At 46.8% G+C, this 13,863-nt stretch overlaps 1 protein-coding gene across 1 annotated transcript in view; it reads left to right on the forward strand.

Annotated features, from left to right (window-relative positions):
* The window catches only part of CSMD1 (CUB and Sushi multiple domains 1), a 1,691,213-nt gene that overhangs the window by 1,560,982 nt on the left and 116,368 nt on the right, over positions 1 to 13,863 (forward strand). The window contains exons 36-41 of the mRNA XM_064477604.1: positions 512 to 628; positions 3,140 to 3,253; positions 4,799 to 4,894; positions 10,980 to 11,183; positions 12,065 to 12,189; positions 12,546 to 12,642. Coding sequence (XP_064333674.1) covers positions 512 to 628; positions 3,140 to 3,253; positions 4,799 to 4,894; positions 10,980 to 11,183; positions 12,065 to 12,189; positions 12,546 to 12,642 — 753 coding nt within the window. The remainder of the gene's footprint in view (positions 1 to 511; positions 629 to 3,139; positions 3,254 to 4,798; positions 4,895 to 10,979; positions 11,184 to 12,064; positions 12,190 to 12,545; positions 12,643 to 13,863) is intronic.

The following is a 13,863-nucleotide window of genomic DNA, read 5'->3' on the forward strand; positions in this document are numbered from 1 at the left end:
GACCTACATGTCACTCTTGAACGGAATCTATGCTGAAAAGACAACACAAACTAAAAGCAAACTTTATTTTTCCTTTTAGTCCTGTGGTAATCTAAAGATCTAAAGACGATGGACAATTGAAGTAACCTTTGTATCTCTTAAGCTAATGTGATGGTTGATGTCACCCTGAAAATTCTGGTGAGACTTGTGAAGTCACTTAAGAACTGGTCTTTATTGAAGCTGTTCGTGTCATCACGACGGCTGTTCCCGTCTCTGCTCTGGCATGCCTGAGAGGGCGTCAACACAGCACGAGGTCTCCCTCCCAGGGTGAATCGCTGTTATTCCCGCCTGGTCAAACTTAGGCTTTCTCCTAACTTCACTTCTGATGCTGATGTAAAATCGGTTTGCAACTGCGATGTTTTGTCGAGTTTCTGAGTTTTCGTGCTCCTCTGCTGAGAGCTTTCATGGTTAGCTCACCTGTCAGCTTTTCAGCTGCACACAGCGCATAATTCTGTGCCGACTTCCCTTTCAGCCCCGTGTGGAGGCCAGTACACCGGCTCAGAAGGGGTGGTCTTGTCACCCAACTACCCTCATAATTACACCGCTGGTCAGACGTGCCTCTACTCAATAACGGTGCCAAAGGAGTTTGGTAAGACTTGCTCCTTATTTTAATTCACTGTCGTATTTCTGTCGGTGTTAATATTTTCATCATTTTATAAACAGATATTCCAGCTCTTGATATAACATAATAGTATGGAAAAAGATGACGTATCAAAATAACAGGTTTTCCAAATCCATCTTACTCAGTATCCACCACAACTCTTTTATCAAGGTGATATAAAATGCTTACATTTCCTCGGATTCTGATCCCGAATAATCAGAATGTTGGCTTTGTTCTGACTTTTTGTTAGAAAGCATGTTCTCATCTGGTTGCCGTGTGTAGAGGAGGGTTGCAGCGTCTCTTGGGGGCCGGGGGGACGCGCGTCAAGCTGTGGGTGATTGGCACACACGCTAGCCAGCTGACTAGGAGGGAGCTCACCGGGTCAGGCAGCACAGCTCTGAGTGACTGGAGAGGCAGAGCGGGCAGAGTCCCGAACCTGCCTCCCTGACGTCCTCCTAAGCTCTGCTTCCAGCCCGAGCCTGTTTTCTGGAGTGCCTTTGCTGCCGAAGGTCCCCTGTTGGCTTCCCTGTGGTTTATGCAACACGGGATTCCTGCGTCTCCCCTCTCACCCTGGGCCGGGGAAGTGCTGCTGTGCAGGGTTCTTTCCTGAGGTCGACCAGCTAGTAGCTTTTATACTTTTATAGAAGAGTTCCTTTTTCCCAAGAGTGAAACTTAAAGCCCAACACAGTCAAGGTTTTTTCTCTACACTCAAAATAGCGGTCGCCCACTCACAGAAATAAAACAGATAAAAATTCTGATGTTAGAGTCTGCTTGAGGGAAAACATTTAAAAAATACAATTATATGACAAGAAAGTTAATTGCTGCTGAAGAAACTTGCATATGGGAGGCAGACGGCTGCTGTGGGCTTCTGTCGTGCTGTGACTCGCAGGCTGCTTAGGCTCTGATGGAAACCCCACCGAGCACTTACTCCAGCCCTCAGTGCTTTGGATCAGGGGCTCTTCGGGAGCCGTGGGAGGCAACGTGCTTTGTCTCTTAAGCCAAATCATTTAGCTGCCACTTCCCCCGCTTCTCGAGGATGACTGAGTTCCAGGCAGGCCTTCCTGGCACCACCGTCCGTGAAGAGTGTGCACCTGTGACTCGGGAAGGGTGGGGGTGAGCCTGGAAACCAGGGCAGGGCACGCGCTTCCCAGAAAGCAAAGAGTAGGTCCACGCACTCTGTGGACAAGGAGCGGGCGTCACTCTCATTTAAAACCTGAGAGCCCAGGCTTCACATTTATCTTGTCATAAAAATGGACAATAAAGCTTCGAGTAGGTCCTAGACTCTCCCTCCTTAGGTGGGGCCAGCGTCTCTAAAGGCCCTTGGTAAGCCTCAGTTAACACAAGTTCTTACCTAGATTCTCAACAACATGCCTTTAATTACTTTCCCATAAATATGCCTTTTATTCTTATTCATGGGTAGTTGAAAATATATATTTATCACAGCAGGATATAGCAGCCGTGGTTTATTGTCTTTGTTATCACAAAATTTTATGGAGTTGTTACAACACGATGATGATTTTTCAGCAGATAAATGTCACTCTCCTGTCCTAGATACTGATAAAAATTTCCCAATCTGAAAGGTTTAATGAAATAAATTTATCATATTCTATCTGTGCAGAAAAGTTATGTCTGGAATAAAATAGTTACAAAGAGTCCTTAATGAAAACCTACACTGTCTCATCGATTCCTTTTTTCCCTCTTCCTTACCCTTTTCTGAGAAGTGAATTGATTAGTTAACAGTTAATTTACCAATTCCGGTAAGTGCTAATGTGAATAAAATACTCTTTTTAAGTTTAAAACTTACATCTAAATAAGAGTTGCTCATTGGTTATAAATGGAAACTGAATCACCAGTTTTTCTAAATACTGTAAAGGCCCTGTATATTATCAATTTGGGCACAAAAAGATTAAATTTGAAGTGGTAAAATACATAGCTTTGTTTTACGGGGAGGAAATGTGTTCTTGAAATTTGCATAATCTAAAAGTTTTATAAAATCGTAGAGTGGAGCGACAATTAAGCAATTCCTATGGTATTTCGCTGAATCGTGTAAAACTTGCAGTGAGTTCATATGAATTTGGCGCTGTCCCAGTCCTAGGTGAGGAGCCTTAAGTCCCCCAGCTAAATGACGAGCTTTAGAGCCAGCGGGTGTCCTGTCACAATGCTGACTGTGCACTGAAAAAGCTCTCTCATTGCTCTGAAGTAAACGGGGCAGCCCGCAGCCTCCCTGCACTGACCAGTCTCCATTTAGTGTCCCCGCTGCACGTGGCACAGTCATTTTATTCCTTGTTTTAAGCTCCAAAATATCAGGAAGCAAAGTGAAATTGTTTAGGCAACAGAACCCTTCCAGAAAGCAGAAGAAAGTGAGTTAATAACAGCATTTTTTACAGGATTCTTAGGATCACGACCGTTTGGACGTATCAGTAGGTACGTAGTATGGTCACCATCTTTGTTTCTTTATTTTTAAAGAAGCGTCTTGTGCTGCCCCTCCTTTGTCCGCAGTGGTGTTCGGGCAGTTTGCCTATTTCCAGACAGCACTGAACGACCTGGCGGAACTCTTCGACGGAACTCACCCTCAGGCCAGACTCCTCAGCTCACTCTCTGGATCTCATTCAGGTAAACAGTCGATAAATCTTGTCTTTAATTCTGTTCACACAGCCAGGGTAATTACTTTTTAACTCATCTATTTTTATTGTCTCTTGTGAAGGAGAAATTTAATCATTTTGAATTTGCTTGTTTAGTAAAATCTTATTTTCAATGAAAAATTTCAAATGTATTTTTATCCTATTTATAAAACCAGCTGCTCTTTATCATTTTAGTTACTAAGATTGTAGAAAACGTAATACTCATCTCAGTAAGAAGTAAAAATACCAGGAAAAGAAGGGCTAATAAACTTCCTTGTTATTTTATTTCCCAGGCTGTGTGTTGTCATCTTCCTGAAGATCAACACGTTTAACGTTTTGGTCTAAATTATTCCAAATCTTTAAGTACAAACCTGTAGAGGTGCATCACATCCACACACGTGTAAAGGCGCACACGTGTGTGCACATAACACGTGTCCACGTGTGCCCATGTATATGCGTGTGAACGTCTGTGGGACTTCATTAAACATGGGCTGTTATTTCACAACTTAATTTTTATCCCATACGTTCATTTAAAATCACATGTAAGGGTCTTCCCCTGTCAAAAAATGTAAACCCACACGGTCTCATCACGTCCAGCGCTGACTCGTGCTCAGGTGGATTAATGAATTGCACGCAGTGTATTTAACTCTGCCCCTCGTGGGTACCACAGCCTCGTTTGTGCCATGGCTGCATTGCCATCAGTTACCAAGGCAACAGGAAGCCATCTGTGTGCATCACATCCTTTGACCAAGCAAGGCTGGGATCTGGCTTTTTCCATTTTCTCACTGTTATTAATCACAGGTCTTAAGATCCGTGTCGTTATTTTCTACCAGTGTCCAGTCTGTCAGGTCTGGCAATACATCAAAAAATACACGTTTAAAATAGTGATACTTACAGGCTAATTCAAAGCCATTCACACGCTCCTCAGAGTACTCAAGAGAGCCCATTCCTGAATTGTGCCCCCACTTTTAAAGAGAAAAAAAATTCACAAATCTCAAACTCCCGAATTTATCCCTTTCATCCCTTTTCCCCCAGTTGCCATGAGGTTGTTTACGATGTTTGTGAGTCTGTTTACCTGAGTATACTTCAAAAAAAAAAAGATGAAAAATACATTTCACAAGATTTCTTATCCTGAATTCTTCATTTTCTGAATCAGCTTTGGATTCAGAGATTGTCCTACTTCTAGACAAAACCCTAGCAAGTAGCTATCAAGTAAAGTTGGTGGCAAGTCAGTGACTCACCCGGTTCCTGTGTTCCCCACGTTATCCGCCGATTCACCGATTTTCAGTGCTTCTTTCAGAAGAAACAGAGGAGATCATGACGAAAACAAATGTTCTAATGGAATACGAAGGCAAGAGCAGAGTGTTACAATCTTTATAGAAACACTGTGTTTGGGTTCTAAGCCCCAAAGCGAAGTTTTACAAGCGTTCAAGAATTAAAAGTGCAATTCCAAGTTCACGATTATTTTCCAAAGCACTGTCCATCCAGGCTGTGTGTGGGAGGGCCCTGCGTTTACCTCTGGCTGCTTCTCCTCCAGGCGAGACGTTGCCCTTGGCCACATCCAACCAGATTCTGCTGCGATTCAGCGCGAAGAGCGGGGCCCCTGCACGGGGCTTTCACTTCGTCTACCAAGGTACGGGTGCCCCCATCCCCGTTTCCCCATCCCCGCCCCCCACACCGCCGCTTGCAGCACCGGGAACAGCCGAGTTCCATTTTTTTAAATATTTAAGAAATTGAGGGTATCCATATATTTATAACAGAATGATTTAATAAAAGAGTAAAGTTTCTTCTTTTGACAATTGGATACGATATTTCTAGGACAAAAATACAGTAACACTTCATTTATCTGGCATGAAAAGGAAACTGGTTGTAGCACTTCACAATTTGCAGAATGATTTCAAATGTATTATAATATCTCACCTAATTAAGTAAATTACTTTGTAGTAGATTTTAGTAACTGTCTTAATGAAGTACACTGAAGACACATTGTACAATTCCAAATCTTGCTGTGAAAACTAGTGGAAAAGGGAATGTGACAAAACCAAACTAAACTCAAAACACCACCCATGCTCCTAGCATGCGACGTACCTATTGGCTTGTTTGTGTTCTAATAACTTTAGGCATTCACTTCTTTATATTTATTTTTGAATTCGGAGATTATTCAGAATGCTTGAGAGTGCTCTCAAAGCTTCTGAAAAATGAAGATTTCTTTCCCACTTCTAGTTCACCTTTATTTTGCATATCCATTACATGAATTTGAAAAAAAATGCCCTATGAACTTCCCATCCACTTTGAGATGCGCAGAGCCAGCCTCTGACTCTAACCTGTGACGACTGCACAGCTTGGGAACGGAGAGAGATTATCGCCTTCAGAGCTGAACTCACTGAGCGCTCAGGTGTGAGGAGGGTACTCGGCCTCTCTGGGCCTCAGTTTTTCTGGAGGCAGGAGACTCAGCTGGCTCCTGAGCAGGGTCTTCAGCTGTGGAGGAGAATCCCTTCCCAGCAGTGGGCTCTTTCCTTTGCTGAAGACCTCCAGAAAACACGCTTGACAGCATCGTGCTTTTCATAAAAGTATAGAGAACAACACTCTGCCATGTCATTTATAATAATCATTTGTGATAATCTCACACCACAGAATGTGTGCTCTCAAAATATCTCACTGGAGAAACCTTCGTGCTCAGCAACGAGGTGACGTGAAGTGATGGGGGAGGGAGAGTGGCATTTGACAGGTGACGGGAGGGGAACTGCCTCTGACCCAGCTTGAGGAGCAGCTGCCTGGATGACAATGCTCTTACTTGAAAATCAGTTGCTTTGTTCTCATTAAGCCTTTTGTGAAAATATAAAAAATTAAACCAGTATTTTTTTAAATGGACTTTATTGGAGAACATCCAGTTTAGACGACTCACCTCTGACCCACTCCTGATTTTCCTTAAGTAAATTCTGTACTACTTTGCAGAAGCAGATTCACAAACCAAAGTAAGTGGTGTAACATATAAAGAAACTGGACTGCTTGGTTTAAGTTGTTTTTTGACCTAGAAAAATTCAAGCTCCTGGCTTTGTCTGCCTTGACCAGGGACTTCATTTAATTTTTGGTAAAGGTTGGAAACTTGATCAGATTATCAGATAAAATGCCTGAGGCGAATGACCCTACATCCGTCCTGTTTGCAAGGATTATCTTCAGAAGTCATGGTGTTTAAAATTATGTTTCTTGTTTTCAAGCAACATATTATCATTAGAAGGTATAAAATACAGAAAAGTAGACAGAAAAGCAAGTCATTTACAGAAGGAATATATTTTCCTTGTACTTAAGATTATCTAATGACTCTAACATACTCAATGTTTTATAAAGTTCCAGTATGTCTCCTTTTCTTGCTTTTGTTCCTATAGTGAGTTTATGCAAAAATTGATGTCTTTTTCTCAGAGCCAAACCCTTTGGTAGTAAAGAACTAGGATCATGAATGCAATTTATAAATCACTCAACGGCACCTGGGAAAGTTTTTCAGTACATCTGAAAAGTTAAATTGAACATTGACTTCTGAAAGGAAGCTATATTGAAGCCTAGAAATTATTTGAACCCTACTGTGTAAAAACTTCCGGAAGAGTGTTTCCATGTGCCACGTACGGCTTCCTTCCTCCGCCAAGTTTTTAAAGCTTAAGATTGCACAGGGACTGACTTCCGTGGTTACAGGGCATCTGACTTGTTAACAGACAGTTCTGTTGTGGGGAGCCGTTCAGACCCCGCCGTGCATAGGCGAGGGTGTCAGGTGCAGAGCACCTGCAGGTGACCCAGGAACGCCCCCCCCCCCCGGCATCACCTGGTGAGCTACGTGGGGACTCTGGCCGGGAGGCTGTAACCGTTCCTCTGATCTCCTGAAGGAATGGAAGGAGAGAGGCTTTCTTTTACAAAGGATTCTAATTAACTTTTCTGTCTTTGCTGGTTTTTATTTGCTGTCCACGCTACTTGGAAGTAGAAGGGAAGTGAGGGAGGACGGAGGGTGAGTTAGGACCCAGGGGCACCCCGAGGAAGGCTGGTGGGGGTGCCCCTTCATAACGCAGTGCTTCTGCCTGACATTCCTCCTGGAGTCACTCTGGCCTTCGGTTCTGGACCACTGTGACATTCTTCCTGCATGAACATCTTCTTGAAGACACGGGAGGAACTCAGTGCCTGCTTTTAAATTATACATGAATGTGTTCAGAGAGCATGTTAGATTTCCTCTTAGGCCCTGAGGACAGAGCCCCAGCCCTTCCCCACGCCCAGGCCCCATGGCCTCCCTGAATGTCCCCGGTGTGGGGGGGTGCACCTTGCCTCGCCTCGCCTCCGCTTCCTGGGCCCCTGGACCGAGAGACTGGTTTTAATGATCTTTGCCCTTCCATGGAAAATACATCGCACCTAAAGTCAGAGCATCCTTAGGTCAGCGCAAAAATGAAAACCACGTTGTCCTCAGAAGCCCGCCGTGTCAGACACTCACCTGCCTCTTACCGAGTTCAGCGCGGCCAGCTCCCCCAGGGTTAGAGACGACTTGGTTCTGTTCTGTGACGTCGTGACGCTGCAGGTGGAGACTTGTTTTGGCCCCAAGTAAACACCTTTTAATTCTAAAATCAGCCTTGGAAACAAGAAAATCAACACAAGAAACAATCTGTGCGGCCACAGAGGCCAGCTGAGGCAGAGCAGATGTTCTGTCCTCCTTCCCTCTTACTCGGAGGCGAGTGCTCGTGCGCGACAGGCGGCCGGAGCCTCCCGCGCCGCCCCCGCCTCGCTGCTGGCTGCGCACGGGGCTGGGCGGGCCGGATGTGCTGCTTGGCAGGGTCTCACCGGCCTACTCCTGTTTGTAACTGCCTCACGGTTATTCCTGGCTGTTTCCACACGGAGTGTATTCTTGTATGTTTAATGTAGAATTCAACCCCTTTTTTGGTTCCCTCAGAGTAATTCACTCACACCAAAATTAGTAAACCATGTTGGACTCACCGGGCATTTCAGGGGGAAGAGGAGGACGTGCTTCTGCATCAGACCTCCCCACGGAACACAGCTCACAAACATCACGGCCACACCTCTGTCCCTCCAAGCCCCACTGCCCATCTCCCAGCCTCACCTGAAGAGCCTGCCTCCCACCCTTCACCTGCCAGGCTCCCAGGTCCACAAGCGCCAGGACTGGCCGCTTCCAGGATCTCCCTGTTACAGAGACTCAGTCTCCTTGGCAGTAAAATAAACAGAGCTGGAAAGATGGAAACGTGCTCCTAAGTTCGGGCGAGAAGAGCTTACACTGGAGTCCCCTTTGCTTGCAGTCCTTCCTAGGCGTGCAGACACACGTTTCTGTTGATTTCCCCAGGTCTCATCTTTTTTTTAAGATGGCATAAATTATAAGCCTTAGTTGGTTTTCCACTTCTGAGAAACTCATATTTTGTATCAGTTGCTGACAAAATGCACACTGTTTTACAAAGAAGATTGAGCATAAAGTTTTGGGCATAATGCAGTGATATATGTTTGCATTCATCGGCTAGTGATGGCTTGTCAAATCAGACCTTTCAACGGCTAGAGCAGAATGAGTTTGAGAGATAGAGTATGTCCCTCTGTCACTAAATGAAGCAGAGAAACTGCCTCACTTACGACGCGTTATTCTTGTCTGCCTTCAGATTCACTGCATTATTGTTGTTCTGTTTTACTCCATCTGCGGTAGGAGGTGAAGTAAAGAACCACATGCATCACCTGTAGCCGAGAGCACTCGTGGCGGTGAAGGGTGGGGACCGATTCCATCACATTATGTCCCTGATTCCCCCAAACGGTGTGCGCACATCCATGGTAGCTCCCAGTCTCAGTATCGTGAGAGCCCCAGAGGACAGCACCCGGCCTCTGAACCAGCACAGCCCATGGTCCACTCCTCCGGGCTGACCGCATTCCTGTCCACTTTGCACCTAGCGGATTTCAGTTTTGTTTCACAGCAGTGTGAAACCTTTACTGAAAGACACAGAAAAATTGCTACCAAGGCAGAATTTCTCTCTGACCTGACCCAAATCCTCCAGGCGAGGGTAAGAACCAGAGATGGGGCGAGTAGAAGCCGTTAGCCCCCATCTCCTGAGCGTGCTCCCCAGACGTTACACGGAGTGCCGGTGCCTCCATTTCATAGGCTTCCTCTGTCCCACCGTCTCAGATACTCAAAACCGGTCTCTCCACTTTGCAAACTTCTTCCTCTAAAAATGTCTTCCATAATTTCATCCAAACGGAGCTATTATTCATTTCTTGTTATTTTCCTGGGAGACAGACAACTGTGAAGTTCATGAAGACAGGTTTCGTGGTGGCGGGTGTACGAGTGGCCCTCATTGCTGTTTCTCCTCATTCGTGAGAGGACCGCGCTGCCCTGGAGAGCGCTGTGGTCAGGGCCTCCTAGACGAGCGCGGGTGCTTTCCGAGTCATTCAGGACAAGGTGGACAGTTAGGATTGGAGACGCCACTCCATGTTTGTAAAGGCTCCTTGGGAACTGATTATGGAAGCCTCTGCGGCATGTCCTTCACCGATTGCTTGCTTGATTGATTGCTCTCATGCGACTGTTGAACTGTAACAGGATCCTCAGACCTGGACGCCCAGTGGCCTCGCAGGTCGTGACGGTCAACGGGACGACAGGGCCCAGCGCTCAGGCCGGGCGGCCCCGGGCGGCCCTGTCAGGGCTGCTCCTTCTCCTCTCACACCGTCAGGCTGAAGGGTGTCCTCCGCAGCTGGAATATATCATTCAGCTCTGCTCTTTGCTGCTTAATGTTTTTTCCCCCTAGATCTTCTGTCCAAAGTTGCCCGTATAGCTAATGATACTGTATTCGGTGCTGTCAACTTTAAACACTGTAAACTGTTAACTTGAGGACGTAGGCGTCTTGTGTGACTGAAACTCTGCACCCGTTGATCAGCACCTCCCCATACCCCTCCCCGAGCTCCTGGCAGCCCCACCTGCTCTCTGCTTCTCTAAGTTTGCCTGTTTTCATTGCCTCGTGTGAGTGGGTTCCTGCTGGACTTGTCCTCCCATGACTGGCTCATTCCGCTTGGCGTCGCATCCTGGGGTCCATCCGTGTCGTTGCAAACGTCAGGACTAGCTTCCTTCCTGAAGGTCTGAGTGTAGTGCGTCCTGCGTGCCTGCTGCGTTCTTCACCAGCGGTGCACTGCAGGACGTTTAGGCTGTTTTCCTAACTTGGGTCTTGTGGACGATGCTCTTCTGTACTCGAGGGTGCAGCGCTCCCTCCAGGGTAGTGATTTCATTTCCTTCAGAGAAACCCCCAGCTGTGGGGTGGCTGGATCACATGGTAGTTCTGTTTTTAATTTTGTCATTAAATTGCATGATAAACAGCCCTCTATGCAGCGGCTCCTCTCGCTAGACGCTGCGGCCCGCGGGGGTAAGTGCGGGTTCTCAGTCATCTCATTTCCACACGTGCAGTAATCTGGGTGCTTAATTAATTTTAAATGTCGCAGTATCGCTCCGTCCTCATCAAGCGCTAATGCTCCGTATGCCACGTCTCCTGCGTCTGAAGTGGGAGTGCAGGGAGGTCCTCGGGGCCGACGGGAGGATGATGTGTGGCCGTGGAAGCGTTCCCTAAACCTTTCCCCACAAGGACCATGACAGGCGTCGTTAATTTCCGCATTAACATGAACTCTCTCCAGACTCATCTTAAGTCTGTTTGCAAGGAAATATCTTGGCTTCACGATGAAGACACGGACGGCTGTGCTGTGTGTTTTGTCTCTAGCTGTTCCTCGGACCAGTGACACCCAGTGCAGCTCCGTCCCCGAGCCCAGATACGGAAGGAGAATTGGCTCAGAGTTTTCGGCAGGGTCCATCGTCCGATTCGAGTGTAGCCCGGGCTACCTCCTGCAGGGCTCCACGGCCATCCGCTGCCAGTCCGTGCCCAACGCTCTAGCGCAGTGGAACGACACGATCCCGAGCTGCGTGGGTAAGCGCGCGTCCGCGTGGGTGACGACCTGCACCAGGTCCTCCGTCCCAAGTTCGCAGCTGCGCTGACCAGCTGCTCTGCAGCACTGACGCTCCGTCTGCGTGAACGGGCCCGTGCTGCAGACCTGGTTAGAGGGCAGTTTATTTCAGCAGAATTAATGGAGTAGCTGCCCAACCCTGAAACTTCCTGTGGTTCCTGAAACACCTTGTCAGATGAGCAGTGTGTAGCGGGTTTCCCTTCTCGACACTTACTAAGCCTGCCACCCCGACCCGTGGGTGTACGAGATAATTTCATTTTGGGGAAAAGTCTTTATAGTGTTGATTTGCTATATTGCTTGTGTAATGCCCTTTTAATAAACTTGTGCCGACGGAGGTCTGAAAAGTGATGGGTTAATGCTGCCTGAATAGCAACTGCTTCGCCAGTCCTGGTTTATTTGCTTCATTTTGTGTGAGAACCTCCAGTGCAATCACGATTAGCTCCTGAAATCACTTGTGCATTTTAAGCATCTCTTCTCGTCCCTGGATTTGCTCGTAAAGGCCACTAGCATCATTGGGAATTGCATGTCTGCATGCCGACGGGGATGCTCGGCAGGGCTTCTTGAACTGCAGTCGATCGGTTACTCTAAACAGAATTCAGGTCAGAAACGCCATCGTTGGGTGCAGGGCTGGACACTCAGCAGCTTGGCGGGTGATAATTCATGCTATTGATCATTGAAAAGAGAACAGACTAACCTTGACCTTGGCCAGAAACGCCATTTACAGCATCACTGTCTGTGTAAAATGTCTCTTAAGAGCTGAGCACACTGTAAAAAACACCAAGTACGAGGTCAGCGGCACTCCTCCCTGTGCTGTGTTCTTCCTAAATGTGGGTTTGTCCTTCAGTCCCCTGCAGTGGCAACTTCACTCAGAGGAGAGGCACCATTTTGTCCCCCGGCTACCCTGAACCGTATGGTAACAACTTAAACTGTATTTGGAAGATCGTGGTCACAGAAGGATCAGGAATTCAGGTAAGTGCTAAAAGCCTGGAGTCTGCAAACAAACAGTGCTTATGTCCAAGGTTGTTTATTTTTTTATCTTGTTCTTTTTCTGTTGGTTACTCTAAATACATAAACCATAACCTATTTCTCTTTTCTTATCATTTCTGCAAAGTGTTTTTAATCATGTTTCTATATTTGGAATGAAAATGATAGATTTTAAAATAAAATCTATCAAAATTATCATTTGTAGAAATTTCCATGATTTATTTTCTTTGTTTTCCCCTTTCTCTTACATGTATATTTTTAATTTCATGAAAACCCCCATGTGATTAGTTGAATTTTATTAAACAAAAATCCAGTGTTAACTTGACATCATCGCTTGGCAGGTTCAGGTCATCAGCTTTGCAACGGAGCAGAACTGGGACTCCCTTGAGATTTACGATGGCGGTGACGTGACTGCCCCGAGACTGGGGAGTTTTTCAGGTAAGGTGACACGAGGCCCCTTGTTTCCGAGAACCAGAACCGGCAGCCTCTCACAGCGTGCCACACATGTTCAGTGCTGGGTCTTCCTACATAACTCCTCTAGATGCCCGACAGTTTCTCTGGTATTAGGAGTCCTGGAACGAGAGCACAGGAAGCCAGGTGTGGGACAGAAAGCTCTGTACTCTGTGAGCGGGAGGGCTGTTGCCAGCGCAGGGGCCACTGCCGACCGGACCCCGAGGCTGTGAAGAACGAGTGCGTCCTTCCCTTGTGGGCACGGCAGGGTGTCTAGTTCTTCACACGTCAGCCTCGTCTTCACCATTTGTTCTGGTGACCTGCACCGTGGCAGTTTTACAGCATGGGGACCCCCTTCACGTCTCGGAAGTGCGTGCTTGTTCGAGGCTGATTGGGTACCACAGAGTATCAAGCATGTGCCCTTTAGGCAAAAGGGGGTTTAAACTCGCTTATCGTCGTCCCAGGCTGTACGACATCCAGTGTGCTTCAAACTCCCGACTGAGGGCCATTTCCTTTCCCTCAGCACCTTCCAGTAGCACGCCGTCTCTAAATCTCCCGATAAGTTGCTGTAATACACAGGCTAGAGCATGTTAATTAAAGAAGCATCGTACAGAATAAGCCTGTGTCTTCCTTTCCACGTGTGTTTCATTGAAATCAGTTCAGATCTCGGTCAGAGCGAACATTATTCAGTGTGGAGTCAGAAGCACCTCTATGAACAACATGTCGTGTCAGAGCCGCAGTCTCCCTGCTTCCTCAGCCTCCGCAAGACATGCATGTTCAGATTCTGGCCCTTCTTTTTTTATAAGTCAAAAAAAAAAAAAAAAAAAACCAAAAAAGGAACTGGTTGCATTGACGAGGGAGGGCCGTGTGGAGACCCAGGTGCGTGGTGAACCGTGAGAATTTGTGTGTCTTCACTGATGAGACAAGGAGATGTCACCTCTGCCTGCGGAGGGCAGAGAAAGCCGGGAACTCCTCGGAAGCCGGTGCTCAGGTTAGGTGTGTGACGCTCAGACAGGCTAAAGGGGCCTGTAAACCTAGACAGACACCCTCGCCCATTCTGTCTGCAGCGTGGTTGAGTCACAGCACTGAGTCTCAGGTGCCCGCAAAGTGCCTCAGTTATAGATACGTTTATTTTCAGATGATGTTCATTATAGGTTCTTACAAGACAGTGCACATAGTTTCTCTGCAGTAAATCCCCACTGCTCGTCT

Source organism: Camelus dromedarius, chromosome 22 (genome assembly GCF_036321535.1).
Source record: "Camelus dromedarius isolate mCamDro1 chromosome 22, mCamDro1.pat, whole genome shotgun sequence".
In the NCBI taxonomy this organism is placed as follows: Eukaryota; Metazoa; Chordata; class Mammalia; order Artiodactyla; family Camelidae; genus Camelus; species Camelus dromedarius.